The sequence below is a fragment of the Heteronotia binoei genome, chromosome 5 (assembly GCF_032191835.1).
Source record: "Heteronotia binoei isolate CCM8104 ecotype False Entrance Well chromosome 5, APGP_CSIRO_Hbin_v1, whole genome shotgun sequence".
Taxonomy (NCBI): domain Eukaryota; kingdom Metazoa; phylum Chordata; class Lepidosauria; order Squamata; family Gekkonidae; genus Heteronotia; species Heteronotia binoei.
Window position 1 is genome coordinate 51,069,009 of NC_083227.1, and position 17,143 is coordinate 51,086,151.

Genomic DNA, 17,143 nt, shown 5'->3' on the forward strand with positions numbered 1-17,143 from the left:
TGGGAGTGGGGAAGATTTATTTCTGGCCTCAGCAGCAGAGAATTTGTTCTGATTCAAAATATGTGGCAAGTATCTGAGAAGGAATTTATCAAGTCATGGTTAGGCTGTAGTGTGAAATTTCCCACCTCCCAGGGAAAAAAAATATCACCCCATTGCAACCATCTTAAATATGGTTCTTTCACATCACCATTGGGCTCAACTCCTTTATGCCAAGGAAAAGTCTAAGTTCAGTAAAGACATTCATTCCATCACTTACAGGATAGCTGCAAAGATCCCAGATTAGGAATCTAATTAGACATCTACCTTGGTGGGGATCAGCTATGCACCGTAAACAAGAATGCCTTTCTGGTCCTCCCAGGAGTGACAGAGGAAGAACTCATAGCAACAACGCACAGCCAGCTCTGAAGAAAACTGTCCAAGTAAAAGGAAAGGAGATTGAAAGGTGAGTGACAGTAATTTTAAAGGTAGATGCAGAGGGTAACCATGTAGAACAGTTAGATTTGAGTTTAGTAGCACCTTAGAATTTATTTAATGATGGCGGAAGCAGCATGTCTATTTCATACTTTCAACTGTTTTATCCAGATGTTTGTAGAAACATAGGATCAAGTCTGTGCATACCATAGAGCCCACCCTCCAGAGCATCCATTATCTCTAAGGAACTGATCTCTACAGTCTGAAGGTGAGCTGTAATTCTGGAGGCTCCCCAAGTCCCACCTGGAGGCTGGCATCCTTATCTCTTCATGACTTAGGGGGTGCAGAGAAGAAAAACATACCTAATGTTAAGGGCTGAATGAAAGCAAAGCTTTGTGTTGTTCTCTGCAATTAACTTTTTAACTTTTGCAATTAACTTTTGCTGTAATGCCCATCAATGATCCATGATCCTGATTTATTTTCAGATGGCAGAAAGTCACACTTGCTAATGTAACAAAGCTGAACATGCCAATACCTCCTGGGCAGTCCTGTGAAGGCTCTGAATGTCCAGAGTACCACACTTCCAAAAAAAAGAACTTTTTGAAACAGCTGAGGACAACAGTGATGAAAATATTTCCCTTCTATCAGAATGTGAGCAGGAAACCTAAGCAGCAAGCTTGCCAGCCCACCAAGTTGTCTAAGTCTAGAATGTCTGCTGTTCCCAGAAAACACCGTCTCCTTCCAAGGACCATTACAGAATTATTTCCTCCCAAAGTGTTTCCAAAATTGAAAAGAAGAAAACCAACTCCAAATGGTAATTTAGCCCACATGTGTGTGGGGGTTTTTTTTTGAGGGGGAGGAATACTTTTTGCATAGGAGAGCCCCAAATACACCACTCAGGGTTTCAGGCCCAGGGTTGTAACGCTTCAAAGGTTCATAAATTGTGGCCCTATTTATTACATCCCATACAGCACATGGCTGAATGTTGCCCTCTCCTTTTACCCTGAAATGTTCCACTGGCCATTCAGCAGTGACCAGCTATGGGTGTGCAGAAAAAGACATCACATCACCCAGGGGGGGGTTGGTAGAAAAAGCCCTGCAGGAACTCATTTGCATATTAGTCGTCTTCTCCTGATGCCAAGCCAGCTGGAACTGCGTTCCTGTGCGTTCCTGCTTAAAAACACACACACACCTTGATACCACCCCTTCTGAAGGGAGTCTGATGACAAAGTCTACTAACTGAGCAACAATGAGATTGGTTGGGATGTGCACTGTGCTGTTACATGCAATGTTTTGTACTGGGTTTTGAAGAGACAGTCTTACAGTGCCATCTTAAGCAGGTCTACTCAGAATGATACTTTGGTCTATTCAATGGGACTCCCTCCCAAAAAAGTGTCTTAGGATGGCACTGTTTGGAAGCCAAGTGGATTGTTATAGTTCAGTGAGGGTTTTGCTGAGGGAAAAAATCCCCACCAGATTCACATATTGTGTCAGTTATTAGAGTTTTTAGCATCCAATCTGGCTATGCATCTTTTAAAACTGGCATGGCAGGCAGTATTTGCCCTTGCAACTTCTCCCAGCACCACTTACATTTCAGGTGAATATCAGTGTTGGTCTGCAGTAGACAAGAAAGATTCCAGTCCACTAGCACCTTAAAGACCCCATGTTGATTCCCAGGGTATAAGCTTTTGAAAGACAAAGCTCATGCTCACTTTTTATCTGGCTTGTATCTGACAAAAGGAGCTTTGGCTCTCAAAAGCTTTTTGCTCTTTAAAGTGCTACTGGACTTGACTCTTGCTCTCCCATGAATGCAGCCCTGTGATAGGCAAAGCCATTTTTGCCTATCACCTCCCTGTTGCTCCACTGTTAAAGCTTAAGGGGTTTGGGGTAGCAAGCAGAATTTGGACATCCTACATGCTGATACTCAAGGTCAAGGATCAAGAGGTAAAGAGGTGCATGCAACCCGCCCCCCCCCCCCCGATCTTTCTGAATTTTTTTTTCATTTTTAGAATATATAACTATTTGGACTTAAATTTGTGTTATTCTTTCTGTCACTGAAGGAGCAATTCAGTTGGATGTGAATATTGTGGAAGAACATGCACAAAGCATAAGCAGGACAAACACAGTTGTGCAGACAAGGCGGATGACAAGACGCATATCAGTGGTGTCACTTCCACCAGGGATCCGAAAGGTAAAAGGGTAAATTATAGGCAAATCTATAGCCAGAGCTAACTTCTGGGGGAAAGCTTACAGGAGCTGGAGAACCTCTGGTTTGGAATAACTCTGTGGTAAATTCTTGGTGAAATATTGATGGAAGAAGGCTAGAATTTGTGAATGGCAACAGACAATACAGGAAGGTTGTGTGAGGAAACTGGAGGGCTGAGAGAAGCAGTGATCATTAGAAAGCAAAGTGAGGTAGGGGTGCCTATATACTAAAACTAGAAATAGAGCATTTGGTGCTAAATGACAATGCAGATATATTCAGCATTTTAGAAACATAATAGAAGGGGAGAATACATGGGAGACTGTTATCCCTGGATATAAAGTCTATAGACAGGGAGGAATGTGTGTGTGTTGGTCTATATAGCAAAGACAGAATACAGTAGCTAGAAAACTTTAGGGAAAGAAACTGCCCCACAGAATCACTGTGGGTGGAAATACCTGGCCCAAAAGGTTACTTAAAAGGAGAGGTGTACTATTATCCCCCTGACCAAAACCAGGAGGCAGATCTCGAAATGGAAAATAAGGGTGGTGATTAAGGGGGAGAATGTTGTGATATTGGGTGATATCAATTGCCCTCACATTGACTGAACAAATATGTGCTTGAAAAAAGTCATCCAACAGAAAAAAAAACTTTGTAGATATCAAAAATGACTGTGCACTAGAGCAATTGCTCAAGAGCCAGCTATATTATTTATTTATCAAAGATTTCAGGTTTTCACAGCTGGTAACATCATTAGGGTTTGTAGAATCTTTCGGGATCAAGTGCCGTGTTCTACTGGAGAAAGTTTTCCTTCCAGACGTTTCGTTCTCAGCTGCGGAGAACATCCTCAGTGGCGTTGCAGCCGGAGCAGGCGCTCAGACCTTCTTGGCTGCTGTGCATTGCATATGGCCAAGAATATTAAGACACACAATAAACGTTTCTTCAGACATATCAAAAGCAGGACAACAGCTAAGGAGGTAATTGGGCCTCAAGATGATAAAGGCATTAAAGGATTGCTTAAGACATGAGATAGCAAAGAATTTAAAGGAATTCTTTGCATTGCTTTTCTCAGTGGAAAACAGGGGGGCACATACCCACACCGGACCCAGTGTTTGAGGGAAGGGTGTCTGAAGAACTCAGTCAAATTGAGGTGAGTTCTAGAACTGCTGAACAATCGGAAGATCAATAAATCTGCACATCCAGATGTCTCATACCAAAAGGGGTCATAAAGATCTTAAGTAGAGTTCAAAGGTGAACAGTCTGGATGTCAGAGAGAACTTAAAGAGAGTCCAAAGGTGAACAGCCTGGATGTCAGAGATAACTAAGCCAGGCAGAGGGTTGCACAAAATGATTTTTAACCACAAGTCTCATCTTGGTTTTAGCATTTGTATAGCTGAAAGACACATCTTCATTTTAACAACAGCTTGCCAAGCAGGGGGAGGAAAGACTGAAAACACTTTTTTCAGCTAATTTCCCCCTTTGAAACATCTATTTTATTGGCCTCAACTGGATCAGCTAACTAAAACTGCTTTGAGCCCTGGCTTGGTGACCTCTAGCGCTCAGATTTATAAACGCCCAGAATTTAAAAGCTAAAGGGAAGCCGAGATCAAAATGACAATAGCAAGGCAGCCATTATGTTCAGGATTATTTTTTTACTCTTCAGAAGTCCATCAATTAAAAAAAAGTGAGATAACAGAGTTTGGATGTCTTTTATCCAACTGCAAGTAAATCAGGACTAGATTTGTCACACAGCAGGGGACTAGCAAGGGGCTTCTACTGGCTGCTACCGCTCTGGTATGGTTCTGTTTGGGAGGGCCCAGAGCACCCAACCACCCCTGTGTTTTCCTTTTTAATAGATACCTTCGAACCATGACCAAGAAGATGTGAGGACCCAGGCAGTTTAACTATGACAGTTTCTTTACAGTGTTCAAACAATAAGTGGGTAGTAAAGACTTTTAGTGCAACAGTGAATGAGGAAACAGTAAAGCTTGGTACAAAAGCAAAAAGAAAAGCCTTAACATGACTAGATATACATGCTCTTTCTCTGATCTCAATAAACTCACCACCCTTGGGTGAGGGCACCCTCCTGCTGCAGTCTCTGTAAAAAGAATCACCTTTCTCTGTCTGCAGCCTCTCCAGAGAGAACCCACCCTGACTGTGGCTTGGCCTTTTATGCTTTCCTCCCAGGTCCTACCCCTCTTGGACTAGTTTTCTCTCCAAAAACTCTGTCATCCAATCAGAGGCACAGAAGGGATACTGGGAGATGTAAGTCCACTGGCAACTCCTAAGCAGTCTTCTCCCTGCCTTCTAGGCCATACTAGGCCTCAGTTCATGATAGGGGTCCCAACCCTCCCGCCCTGGCGGGGGACCCCAGGATTTCCCCCCTCTTCCCCCGCTCCCCCCAAAAATGGAAGCGGGGGAGAGGGGGGAAATGGCGAGCCGCCGCTGCTGCCCCCTCCCCGCCCAGTGAGGCCGTAGGCGGTGGGCCCGCCGGCGCCCAGTAGCAGGAGGAGGTGGCGGCGGCGGAGGAGCTGTCGGCCGAGGGTCTGGCCGGCGGCGTTGGCGCAGCAGGAGCGCGGCAAGGAGGATGGGCGCGGCGGAGCCAGGCACGGCCCAGGGCGCTGAGGGAGCTCCGCAGCACAGCCCCGCTCTCCACGCACAGAGGCGCAGCAGAGGGGCAGAAGGAGCGCGGTGAGGAGGACGGGCGCGGCGGAGGCGGCGGAGCCAGGCGCGGCCCAGGGCGGTGAGGGAGCTCTGCAGCACAGCCCCGCTTCTCCACGCGCGGCAGCACTGGTGGCCGAGGAGGAGGCCCCGAGCCCCCGGCCCCACTCTCCATGCCCGCGCCACCTGCTTCACCCAGGCCTTCAGCCTCAGGCGGCCGCCGAGGGGCGGGGAGAATGAGCGGGAGGAGGAGGGAGGGACAGTGCGGCTGCGGCACGGGAACCTCCGGCGCTTGTCACAGCCTAGATATTGGCTCCACCCCTAACATCTCCTGGCTCCACCCCCAAAGTCTCCTGGCTCCACCCCCAAAGTCCCCAGCTATTTCTTCCATTGGACTTGGCAACCCTAGTTCATGACACCCCCCGCTAGACCAAATCATGGGGTCTGGCAATCTAGATCCCCATCGATGCAGTCTACATACCTGCAATCACTGCAGTTACTGCAGTGTACTGCAATCACACCTTGTTAACTATAGCTTTTTAAAATATTAAGTAGTAAACAATCATTACAGCAATAAGGCAAAAAGTAAAGAACAAATGCAGTAAGGTAGGTCCTTGTCACAAGCTCTACAGATTCCTCTGACCAACAGCAGCTTGCATTTCTTGCTTGGAAAGAGCTGGTTTCACTTCAGGAATGTCCATCTATGGTGTGGTACCTCTGAAAAGCAATTTTGTTAACTGCATCACAATAATCAAACATCACAAAAGGAAGCCCTCTTTTCTTTCCGCTCTGCCTGTCTGTCATGACTTCTATGGTTTTGATAAGGCCATGTTTTTTTTTCAAAATAGTCTCTTAAATTACATTCTTCCATATCTCTAGTTCCCTCTACAAATATTTTCTTCCCTGTTAAATGGGCACCAGGTTTCACAGAACCTTCCCCAAGAACTGCTCACTTTAGTCCCACTCATGTGGTTGAGTTGCCATTGCAGCATTTGCCTCCTCCTGGCAAAGATATGTCACAAAACAAAATAGGCTTCCCAACTCTCCCGCCCTGGTGGGGGACCCCAGGATTTCCACCCTCTTCCCCCGCTCCCCAAAAAAACGGAAGCGGGGGGGGGAGGGGGAAACGGCACCGGGGAGCATGGCGAGCCGCCCCATCCCGGAGCGGGCAAGGCTGATGCGCCGCCCCCTCCCCGCCCACCGCAGCTGCTCCTCCGAGATGGGCCCAGGTTGAGCCCATCTCGGAGGAGCAGCCAAGAGGCGGCAGCAGCGCAGGGGAGGGCGAGGCAGGCCAGGTGCATGGCGAGCCGCGAATCCAGGCCCTTCTAGGACCCGGACTCGCGGCTCGCCACGCCCCCGGCCCGCCTTCACCCCCCCCCTCCGATTCCACCCCAGAGGCAGAGCGGGCGAGGCCGCCGCACCGCTGCCGCCTCTTCTCCGCTCGCCATGGCTGCTCCTCCGAGATGGGCTCAGGCTGAGCCCATCTCAGAGGAGCAGCCACGGCGAGCGGAGAAGAGGCGGCAGCTGCTCAGCAGCGTTGCCCGCTCCGAGACGGGGCGGCTCGCCACTCTCCCCGGTCCCCCCTCCCCCTAGCTCCACCCCAGTGTCCCCTGGCTCCACCCCCAAAGTCTCCTGGCTCCACCCCCAAAGTCCCCAGATATTTCTGGGGTTGGACTTGGCAACCCTAAAACAAAACCCATGGGAACATTTTGTCTGTAGATCTCTCATTACCACACAGGGTCAGTGATAGGCTTTCTGGCACCCCAGGCAACGCCCCCCCACCCCAACTTCCTGCCCCACCACTCACACCCTGATAGAGAGCCTAGAAGGCGGCCAGGCCTGACAGCATCACCAATGGGGCCTGCTGCTGCCCACCCCACTCCTGCAGCCCCTGCCCTGTTTTTCAGGGCAGGCAACCCCAGCAGCAGCTGTTCCCAGGCAAGTCCAGCTCCCAGAACAAGCATCTTTCTCCCTCCCAAATGATGATGCCAGGAGCTATTGGGGGAGGAGTAGGTCCCTAGCATTGGGCAGGAGGGGCCTTGTATCTGTGCAAGCTGACAGAGTGTGAAGTACAGATCAGAAAGAGCTGGGTGTCCAGCATGATTAGGATTTCCTGGATCCACTTTGAGAAGATCAAGAATCTAAGAATCTACAACATGCAGTAGAAAGCAAAATGACACATTCTGAGCGAGTGAAAGGACCTGATGGCATTGTAGCATCCCAGCTTCAGTACCAAAGAGAAGCTAGTTTCTGATTCTCTGAGTTCCTGAAAATTCTGTCTTTTACAGGTTAGAATCTGGAATGGGTGGTCAGAGAATGAGATTACAGTATGTTGCCTGCCTGCTATCAACACTTATGATTTTCAGCCTGTTGTCCTGCACAGGGCCTTTCAGAGGTCAAGAGAGGCCCAGGCCACTTTGATTTCTTGAAACTCCCAGTATATTAAAAAAATGAAGAGATGCCAAAAACAGGGTTACAAATATTGTGGTACATTTTAAACACGTTTTACATACACACATACACTGCAATAATGAGGAACGTTTACTTCTTTCCATGCTGAAAATTTGTCTCTGTGATTGTATGTATAAGCTCATTTGGAGATGTCAAAAGTCTAAATTTGAGGCCCTCTGTGAATGTGAGGGCCAGGTAACATGGCCTTTCTGGCTTCCTCTGTAGGGTAGCCGGGTCTGAGTTGAGAACACTTGGAGATTTAGGGGCTGGACCCTGGGGAGGGTGGAGAGGAGCTAGGGGAGTTTTCAATCAGTGTTCCTAATGCTCCATACAGCTAGTCACCACCATTACAGACATTCACAAAACCTACATTTTGCAAAAACAAAATATGAAATAAATTGCAAGTACCTTGATTTGACCACTATTGAAAAAACCAACTCTGGACCCTACAGTCCTGGCCAGCTACCACCCAGTCTCTAACCTTCCGTTCCTGGGTAAGGTAGTTTAGAAGGTAGTAGCTGAGCAGTTTCAAGCTTTCCTGGAGGACACATCTGTCCTTGATCCATTTCAGTCCGGTTTCCTCCCAGGCCACAGGACAGAGACTACATTAATTGCCCTCACATATGACCTCTGAAGGCATCTGGATCAAGGTTGGTCAGTGCTGCTGTTGCTCTTACATTTGACAGTGGTGTTTGACATGGTCTACTATGATCTTATGGCCCACCACCTCACTGACATAGGAGTTCAGGGGGTTGCCTTACAGTGGTTTCCTCCTTTCTCCATGGTTGGGGACAGAGGGTGGCACTTGGCAAGCAGGTCTCTTTGCAGCACTCACTTGAATGTGGTGTGCCGCAGGGGGCAGTTCTCTCACCAGTGATGTTTAACATCTATATGTCCCCCCTCACCCCGTTAGTATGGAGGTTTAGGCTGAGTTGGCACCAGTATGCAGATGACACCCAGCTTTATCTTTTGATGGATGGTTGTCCAGGCTCTGCCCCGGACCATCTGGCTCAGGCATTGGGAGCCATGGCTAAGTGGTTACAGCAGAGCCAGTTGAAGCTTAATCCAGTAAAGACAAAGGTCCTGTACCTGAGCCGGGGTGGAGTAGCACAAGATATCAGGCATCCAGTCCTGGACGGCACATCACTTGTGCTGGCCAAGAAGGTGAAAAGCCTGGAAGTGGTCCTGGATGCCTCACTTTCTATGGAGGCCCACGTCACAATGGTTGCCAGGTCGGCCTTTTACCATCTTCAGCAGATCAGCCAGCTGGCACCCTACCTCTCCCCTCAGGACTTAACTACAGCGACCCATGCAATGGTCACTTCCAGAAAGGATTTCTGTTAACTCATTCTACATGGGGTCAATCTGGAAGCTCTAGCTGGTGCAAAATGCAATGGCATGCCTGCTGATGGAACTGCCTGTATGGGAGGGTATTTGGCTGGTGTTACATCATTTCCACTGGCTACCTATTGAGTACCAGTTTCGTTCACAGTTCTGGTATTGACCTTCAAAGCCCTGAGCAACCTGGGACTGACAAATCTGAGGGACTGCCTCTCCCTGTATGTACCCCAACAAGCTTTACACTCAGAAAACCAACATCTCCTGATTGTCCCCAGCCCTAAGGATGTCCATTTGGCTTTGACCAGGACCAGGGCTTTTTCTGCCCTGGTCCCAGCCTGGTGGAACATGCTCCATTTGGAGATTAGGGCCCTGCCAGATTTGCTACCTGTCCACAGGGCCTGCAAGACAGAGCTCTTCCTCCAGGCCTTTGGATAAGGCTATCCATATTAAACTAAACTAAACTGGCCTCCCTTGAAATATGACATCATTACTTAGTGGCCAGCTGGAAATTGTTTTAACCTTATACCCTTGTGTCTCCTGATCTGAACCAGGAGGTTTCTGCTTGTTTTAATATATTGTGATTATGGATTTTTAATGTTTTAAATGTTGTAATGTTGTATGTTGTAATCCACCCTGAGCCCATTTCCCCAAATGTACACATGAAATTTTAATCTTTGAATTCAATGCTTTAAGAACTTGGGGAGCAGTTTAAATTGAGCTCCTAAAACCAGGAATTCAAAGAGGGCACAGAAAAGTAGTGATTCCCATCAGTTGTTTTGCTTTCCCATCACAACGGTAGCGTCGTTCTTCCTCTCTGCCCCCTGCTTTCATACTCGAGCATCAGTGTTAATATGCATACTCTCTGCTCTTTTCATCCCTTGGCTGCACTATTCTTGTTTTTCAAGTGCTTAATTTAATCTCTGCGGTGCAACTCTTTCACTAAATGCAGGAACAGAAAGGTTAATACAATGCAGATGTCTTGTGGATTAGGAACCGCTCCCCCTCCTCCATCATACAGCTACTTGACCTGTGAGAGGAAAGGTTAATAAACCCAAGCAGACTGTAGATTAGAAAGACAGGCGGGAGCTAGCAGGCCTTTGTCCCTTATTGCAGTAGTATAAAACCAAATTTTAAAGCAACTTTAAGTTTCTTAACAATTCAACGTGAATGATACATGCTGGAAGAATTCTTTTTTCCCCTTCAGTCATTTCCCAGTCCTGAGCAGCAGAATTCCACATAGAAACTACCTGCCAGTTCAGTTTTTTTCCAGCTGTTGCAGCCCTCTGCTGGTCAGACTCAAAATGAAATCTGGATTGCTTTTATTTGTAAATATGATCTAAGTTTCATAATGCAGATGGGAACCCCTAAGCAATGAAAGATCTGGCTAGTATCTTGAAAAATAAAAAATTGCAATAACTCTCATAGTAGTTTGCATACTTGTGTAGTACTCTGAAAATTCAGCATTAGACTGCAAATGAAGCATTGATTTGCTGGATCTGCCCAGAAGTCCATCTGCTCCTTTGCACTCAGTAGCTTAGCAGATGCCCTGGGAATTTTCTAGTGGGGCATGATTCTACTGGCTGGCTGTCCCTTGTTGTTTTATCCAAACATCTGATTATCTAAACATGTAAGTTTAATTATAGCTAGCATCCAGAGTAATATTTGTTGATCGAATGCTCATTTTCTTTTAAACATAAAATTTTCATTTCCTCTGTTTACATTCATGGCTAAAATCCATTCCTCTAAGTGCTTTTTGCATCTTCTCTGATGTTCATAATGGGTTTTTTTTAGATGGGGTGTTAAGAACTGAAGGTCTCAGGTTCAATCCCCAGCATCTCCACTGAACAAAAGGTTTAGGTAGCAAGTGTTAAGAAAAACTTCTGCCTTAAAGAGCCACTGTCAGCCTGAATCTTCATGGACCAAGAGTCTGATTTAGTATAAAGCTGGGTTTAGGAGGGAAAAGGATAGACTTCCTTTCTCTTTTGCATACGTGACTTTGGTGAAGGGAAACAGCTTTTCATTCCCTTGTCCCTGTTCACTCTAGCCCACAAACCTTCATCTCTGTGTGAGTCCTGTGACTCCATGAGTGATCTTTCTGGGGCCAGTGGGAGCTGCAATGATAGAGGGGAATTTGTAAAAATTCCCTGTATACTCTGCACATGGATAGTAGGACACTCCCCAGTATTTTCAGTCTTGACACTACTGTTTCAAGGTTTAGGTTCAATAATCACCTCCAGAACAGAACAGCATCAATCCCTTTTGCACCCCCCTAAGGCTGGTAGTTGACTGGGGAAGGCAATTTATTTATTGGATTTATATCCCACCTTCCCTGGCGAAGCAGGTTCAGGGTGGCTTCATGGACCAAGGGTCTGATGGCAAATCGCCCCGTAAAAAGTCTTCCGCAAAAACGTCATGATGCGACATCACCCGAGAGTCAGAAACGACTGGTGCTTGCACGGGCAACTACCTTTACCTTTTTAGGGCTGGTGCATCCATTAGGCAACTATAGGTGGTTGCCTATGGGTGCAGCCCAGGGGACACCAAATTGGGCACCCCTCTCCTGGGGGTGGGTGGAATGAGTGAGTGAGGAAGGGAGAGTCGCTACCCTTCCTGCTCGCAAGTAAAGGCTCTGCCAATCAGCGAAGCCCAGGGCTTTTTTTGCAGCAGGAACACCTTTACATATTAGGCCACACACCCCTGATGTAGCTAATCCTGATGTAGCTAAACACTCGGAGGCTCACAAGTCACTCTTGGCTCTTTCACATGCCACTCACAGCTTTCCTAATTTTGCTGTGCAGCTTCAGCGGCATCCCCAAAAAGATGGTTTGCTGTGCAGGAGTTTGCTGTGCAGGAGTTTCAGTGGCATCCCCAAAAGTAAGCATACGCCTGCTAGGAGTGATACCAAGACCAGCAATGACCTTGAGTTAAAACCATAGCTCTATATATTTAATGTTAAAGTGTGCATTTATTTGGTGGGATAATACCTTTCTGGTTGATGATGACTGCAGATATGCTCCTCCGCAAGTCACAAAGTACTACTAATCTAACAGGTTTGATAGAGTGTATGTCCATAAAGGAACTGTTCCTAAAGGAACTTTCTTTTCTTTTTTATAAGACAGGAAAACCCAAGTAGGGATCATGGAAACTGTTTCTGAATGTTGTTTGTTATTGGGTTTACAGATTTCAGATCTTCCTAAAAAGAAGACTTTCTCAGTTTTCAAAAAGAAGAAAAAAAGTATGCCACCCGTGTGGTACCATTCAGACATAACAGTAGGAAATCTTCAAATGCAGGTATCTTCAAATAACATTATTAATTGTATCTTTAAGCACAGATCTTTAGATTTTTAAAAAAGCACATTACTTAGAAGTTGGCTGTAGTGGAATTTACTTCTCTGTAATACAGCTACGAGTAGAATATAAGCATTACTTCTCACTACTGGATGCAATCATTACCAGTCTATGCTGGAACATTCTGGTTAGTAATCAGGGCTGCTCTGAATTGTATGGGTTATTGATTGTAGTTATTTATTGTTGTTACTATCTAACAAATTCTGCCCTGCTATTTAAGAAGTCATTAGTTTGATCTGCCCCCACCTATTTATTTATTTCTGTAAATTTATAGTCCACCCTTTCCCATAGTGGGCTCAGGGTGGATTCCAACATGGTAAAACCATTAAAACTAACAAAAGACAATCTAACAGATAAACAGTAAAAGTCAAACAGTTAAAACAGATTAAAAATTAAAACAGCTAAGCCACAGCTCAAAATTAGTTTAAGGCAGCATGGATGGTGTGGACACATCTATTAAGGCATACTTGTCCCAGCCTAGGTGTCCAAAAGATGTCAACTGTATCGGCCCAATTTTGAGCAATCAGTGCAGGGAGGCCAATTTTTTAATGTTTTTTTAAAAAACATTAGTGCATACAATTGTTACATTTTGAGAGATTAGTTTGGTCTATTGTTGTATTTTTGATGTTACAGATCTTTAGAGAATGGAGTTTATCTCAGTTTAAAACAAACAAAAAAAGGAGGGGAGAAAATTCCAATCCAGAAGAGATTAGTAACCAAAACGTTGTGTATGCATGGGGGAAATCTTTGTATAGACTTATCACTATCAATTACAAAAAAAGCTAACATTTATAAGTCAAAAGTTTTGATTGAATTAGAAATATTAAAAGCTGTACATCACAAAACAGTAAAATTGCACTTGTTTACAAGGGGAAGTCACAGTTATAAGCATCATTCCTATGACCAAGTATGTGTACAAATTACACAAAATACATGTAAACCAAGCAAAATCAAACACATTTTGGTTATGAGGCTTAAATCAGTGGTTTAAATATTTGCCACACAAACTATATAGCGTTTTTGTTGAAATTACAAGCCTGGTGTTTGTTTTTTAAAAAGGTTTCATATACTAGTGGAAGGCATATACACATATCTAACCACCACCTTTTGTAGCTCCCCTATCAATTATCATACAAATGGATATGTGTGTCAACAAGCCTAGTATGTCAAACATACAAAATATCATATGGCACATCTCATTAATCTTTAGGTCTGCATGGCCCAGCTCTGAAATCTTGAGTTGGGGTGTTGGTTTCTTCCTCTCATAATAAAGGGTGAAGTTTAAAATGTATTTCAACCAAAAACATGTGAACTGTAGCCTATGTATTCTCAACCGGTATAAGAAAAAGTTGAAACTGTCTAGTTATTAAATTACACAATTAAAAAATACATACCTCATTACATAACTTTGACAGAAGCAACTGGAACTTCCCTCCCAAAACAAAGATCTGAATATCCTCTTCAGTCTGCAGGTACTTTTGGGATTTTGAGAACAGAGTAGCGCAGGCACCACCAAATGGCTCCTGGGGGTGGGGGACAGCCAACCACCAAATGGCTGCATTGGTGTGTCAGTCCAGTGATCAAATATCGGGAAGTTCAAAGCCAAGTGTCCTCCTGTAATGAATATAACTGTTTCTGTATGGGTGTTCTCTGCAAATAAAAACGTGATGCCTCTGGATTCTCTGGAAGCCAGGGTTAATTCTTTGCTTTGGGGAAAATGTGCTTCAGAAAATAAGGAAGTGGGCAGAAGAAAACAGATTGCACTCATGTTGGGAATCGCTGACATAGATAACACTTTTCTAGCATCCAAAACTGTAACATTTGCCAAGAGCAGAGCTACCTTCTATGCAGATTTTAGGATAAATTTGTAAGAATTTAACCCTCCAAAATGTGCTTTTGCACTGAAATTCACCCTATAATATGTGTGATGACCTTAACAATTTGTTGCGGCATGAGTTTCTGTAGGTTCATGTCAACAAGCCACTTCATCATTCACATCACAGCTATATCAGCCTTTTAATAATGGGATAAATGGTTATTTCTAATAAAACAAGGGCTCAGGTTGTTAAAAACCACAAAGCATCTTGAAATCTGCATTATTCACATATTATAAAAACAGAAGAGCCCATCCATTAAGTAATTACTAGCACAAACAACCCCACAAGGGTCTTAATGACTTGTTTTAACCACAGATGTTCACCACACATCATGTATGAGAGCGACTGAGATTTCTTTGAAAATAGGTTATATCTATCACAAAGATAGTAGAAAGAGAAAAGTGTTTTGAGCTTGTTATGTTCAAAGGAAATGTGTAAGATGAGTCAAAAGAAATGAACCCCCACTTTCCCAAACAACACCCCCCCCCCAATTTTCATTTCAGTTTTCCAATATTCCTTGAAACTTTGCCTGACATTTATTTAAAACATTAGCTACCTTTCTGAACTCAAGACAGTTTACAATGTAAATAAACAATTATAAAAACACATATAAAAGACCCCAATTTAACATTTACTTTAGGACTGCCAATAAATAAAAACTAAATTACTCAAATGCTATCCTAAATAAATGACTTCGAGTACCTCCTGAAGACTGAAGGTGTGGGGGTCAGGTGCACCTCCCCGGGGAGGCTGTTCTATAATCACTGGTACTAATATTGGTACTAAACAGCTCATGCAGATTCTAGAATACAAATGGTGCCCTGTAATACTCAAAGTGGGGGGAGGTGGAACTTCCTCACCAGGCCACAGTGCAGTCCCTGCAGCTGCCAGACCCACCCCGAGCTTCCTTCCCCCCATCTTTGCTCTCAGTGGCTTGCCCAGAGCTGCTCCAGTGGGCTCGCTGAGGCTTCCTTTCCTCCCTCTCAAGCCCAGTGCAACTCACAGTTTGTGCTGCCTCTGGCATGCTCTTGGGCTCCACTGCTGCCAAGCCCAGCAAGGTCAGGCTGATAATGTGTAACTGGCTCCAGATAACACAGCAAGCTTCCACATCAGAGTAGTGATTTGAACATGGGTATCTCAAACTCGAGTCTGAAACTAATCACTACACAGCACTGGCCTTTGTGGGGTGGGTCCTACTGAACAGCAGCAAGCAGTGCATCCTGGGTAATTAATGCAGTGTCAGGTTGCCTGATGGCCTGTCTGTGATGAGTCCTCCTTTAAAGACCAAAACAGCATTGGAATGGGTCCTGCCTTCCTCTTTCACTGAGCGAAATAAAGGTTGAGACTGGCAATACCATTGTGGTTGCCTAGTAAGGCTCCACAACAGCCACCAAAATGGCATTTGTGTCATAAAGCTACAGGTGTTGATTTTATGGGTGGGTTAACCCTCCATTTTTTTTAAGTTTTCAGATTTTTCTGCAAATCTGAAGCTTTTAAAAAAATTGTAGAAATATCTATTGTGCCTGCTCATGGCTGCTGTCTCCAGATTTTAACAGCTGTAGATTTGGCCATGATGTCAATTGGGATCATGCAAGAACTTACAGGGAGGCACCTCCTCTCCTTTCTTTTTTCTCTTCCTAGCAGCTCCTATATACTGTTCTCTTTCCAGGCTTCATTCTCACCCACCAACCTCCCCTGCCCTCCAATCTTCAGCTTTATTTAACTCATTTATATCCTGCCTTCCCTATAGGGACCCGTTGTACCTTGTCATTCTCTGCTCCTCTATTTTATCCTCACAACAGCTCTGTGAGGTAGGTTACACCAAGAATAAGTGACTGGCCCAATGTCACCCATCCATACAGAGTGGGGATTCAAACCTGGGATTTCCAGTTCTAAGTCTAATATTCTTAACAGTACACCACATTGACTTCTATGAGGTGGTGGCTGTTGAATAGTATTGAGTAACCAGGTTGTTCACTGGGCCTGAATGATTCATACATGTCATGTGATAGTGAATTACCTGCTGGTTCCTGCCAGGCATGGCCTCAATGACTCCTCTCTTCAGGGCAGTAGGGAGGGATGCAGGGGTGGAGTAGGAAGCCAAAATAGCCCAGGAAAGGGTCCCGCCCCTTCCTCTTGCTGTTTACTAACAGAAACCAAGGTTTGAAGGCTGGCATTATTGTTGTTGTAGTTGCCTAGCAGTCCTCACAGTAACCACTGAGAGCAGTCATTTCTTAAGGGTACAGGCACTGCTTCTATTCATTTGGAGGTGTTAACCTCCCAATTTTCTTATTTTTAAAAAGATATCAGATTCAGGTGTTCACAATCTCTAACACCACTTAGATTCCTTGTTCAGTTTTAATTAGAAATACCCAGCCCAAAACCAAACAGGGGATTTGGGGCACTGTTTCAGATCAGAAATATCTGAATGCATGCCCCTACTACCAAATATTATGTGAGATTATATCCTACTGTACCTTTACAGGTAGATGTGTTTGGTAACCATGTATTTATTTAGCACATTTTCCCAAATACTCTGAGCACTTCACATAATCTTGGTAATCTGTAAAACAACCCAATAAGGAAGGCTATTATTGCTTCCATATTATATTGGATGGTCTGACAGCATGTTCCTCAAGGCACTCAAGAGTTCACAAAGCTGAGATTTGAACAAGGACTTCCAGCTAACAGCTCATGTTCTTAATTACTGCCAGATGCTATTTGCAAGGACAGCATCTGTCACACAGAGTTTGCAGAGTAAACAATTTATACATTTCACAACTCTAGTGTTCCCCCCAGTATCTTGGATGACTAAAGCCTTTCATCTTTCTTTCAGATCGAATAAATTTAC

General features: G+C 44.9%; 1 protein-coding gene across 1 annotated transcript; it reads left to right on the forward strand.

Annotated features, from left to right (window-relative positions):
* Positions 1 to 320: 320 nt before the first annotated feature.
* On the forward strand, positions 321 to 17,137 carry C5H3orf49 (chromosome 5 C3orf49 homolog). The gene is made up of 5 exons (XM_060238796.1): positions 321 to 442; positions 897 to 1,225; positions 2,472 to 2,602; positions 12,248 to 12,358; positions 17,129 to 17,137. The coding sequence occupies exons 1-5, from the start codon at positions 321 to 323 to the stop codon at positions 17,135 to 17,137; spliced, it is 702 nt and encodes a 233-aa protein (XP_060094779.1).
* Positions 17,138 to 17,143: the final 6 nt, after the last annotated feature.

Excerpts from the sequence above, each read along its gene's own strand:
- C5H3orf49 (XM_060238796.1), top strand. The coding sequence starts at position 321 with ATGCACCGTAAACAAGAATGCCTTTCTGGTCCTCCCAGGAGTGACAGA. Across the intron at positions 443-896 it reads AAAGGAAAGGAGATTGAAAG|ATGGCAGAAAGTCACACTTG; the intron begins GTGAGTGACAGT and ends ATTTATTTTCAG. Across the intron at positions 2,603-12,247 it reads TTCCACCAGGGATCCGAAAG|ATTTCAGATCTTCCTAAAAA; the intron begins GTAAAAGGGTAA and ends TTGGGTTTACAG.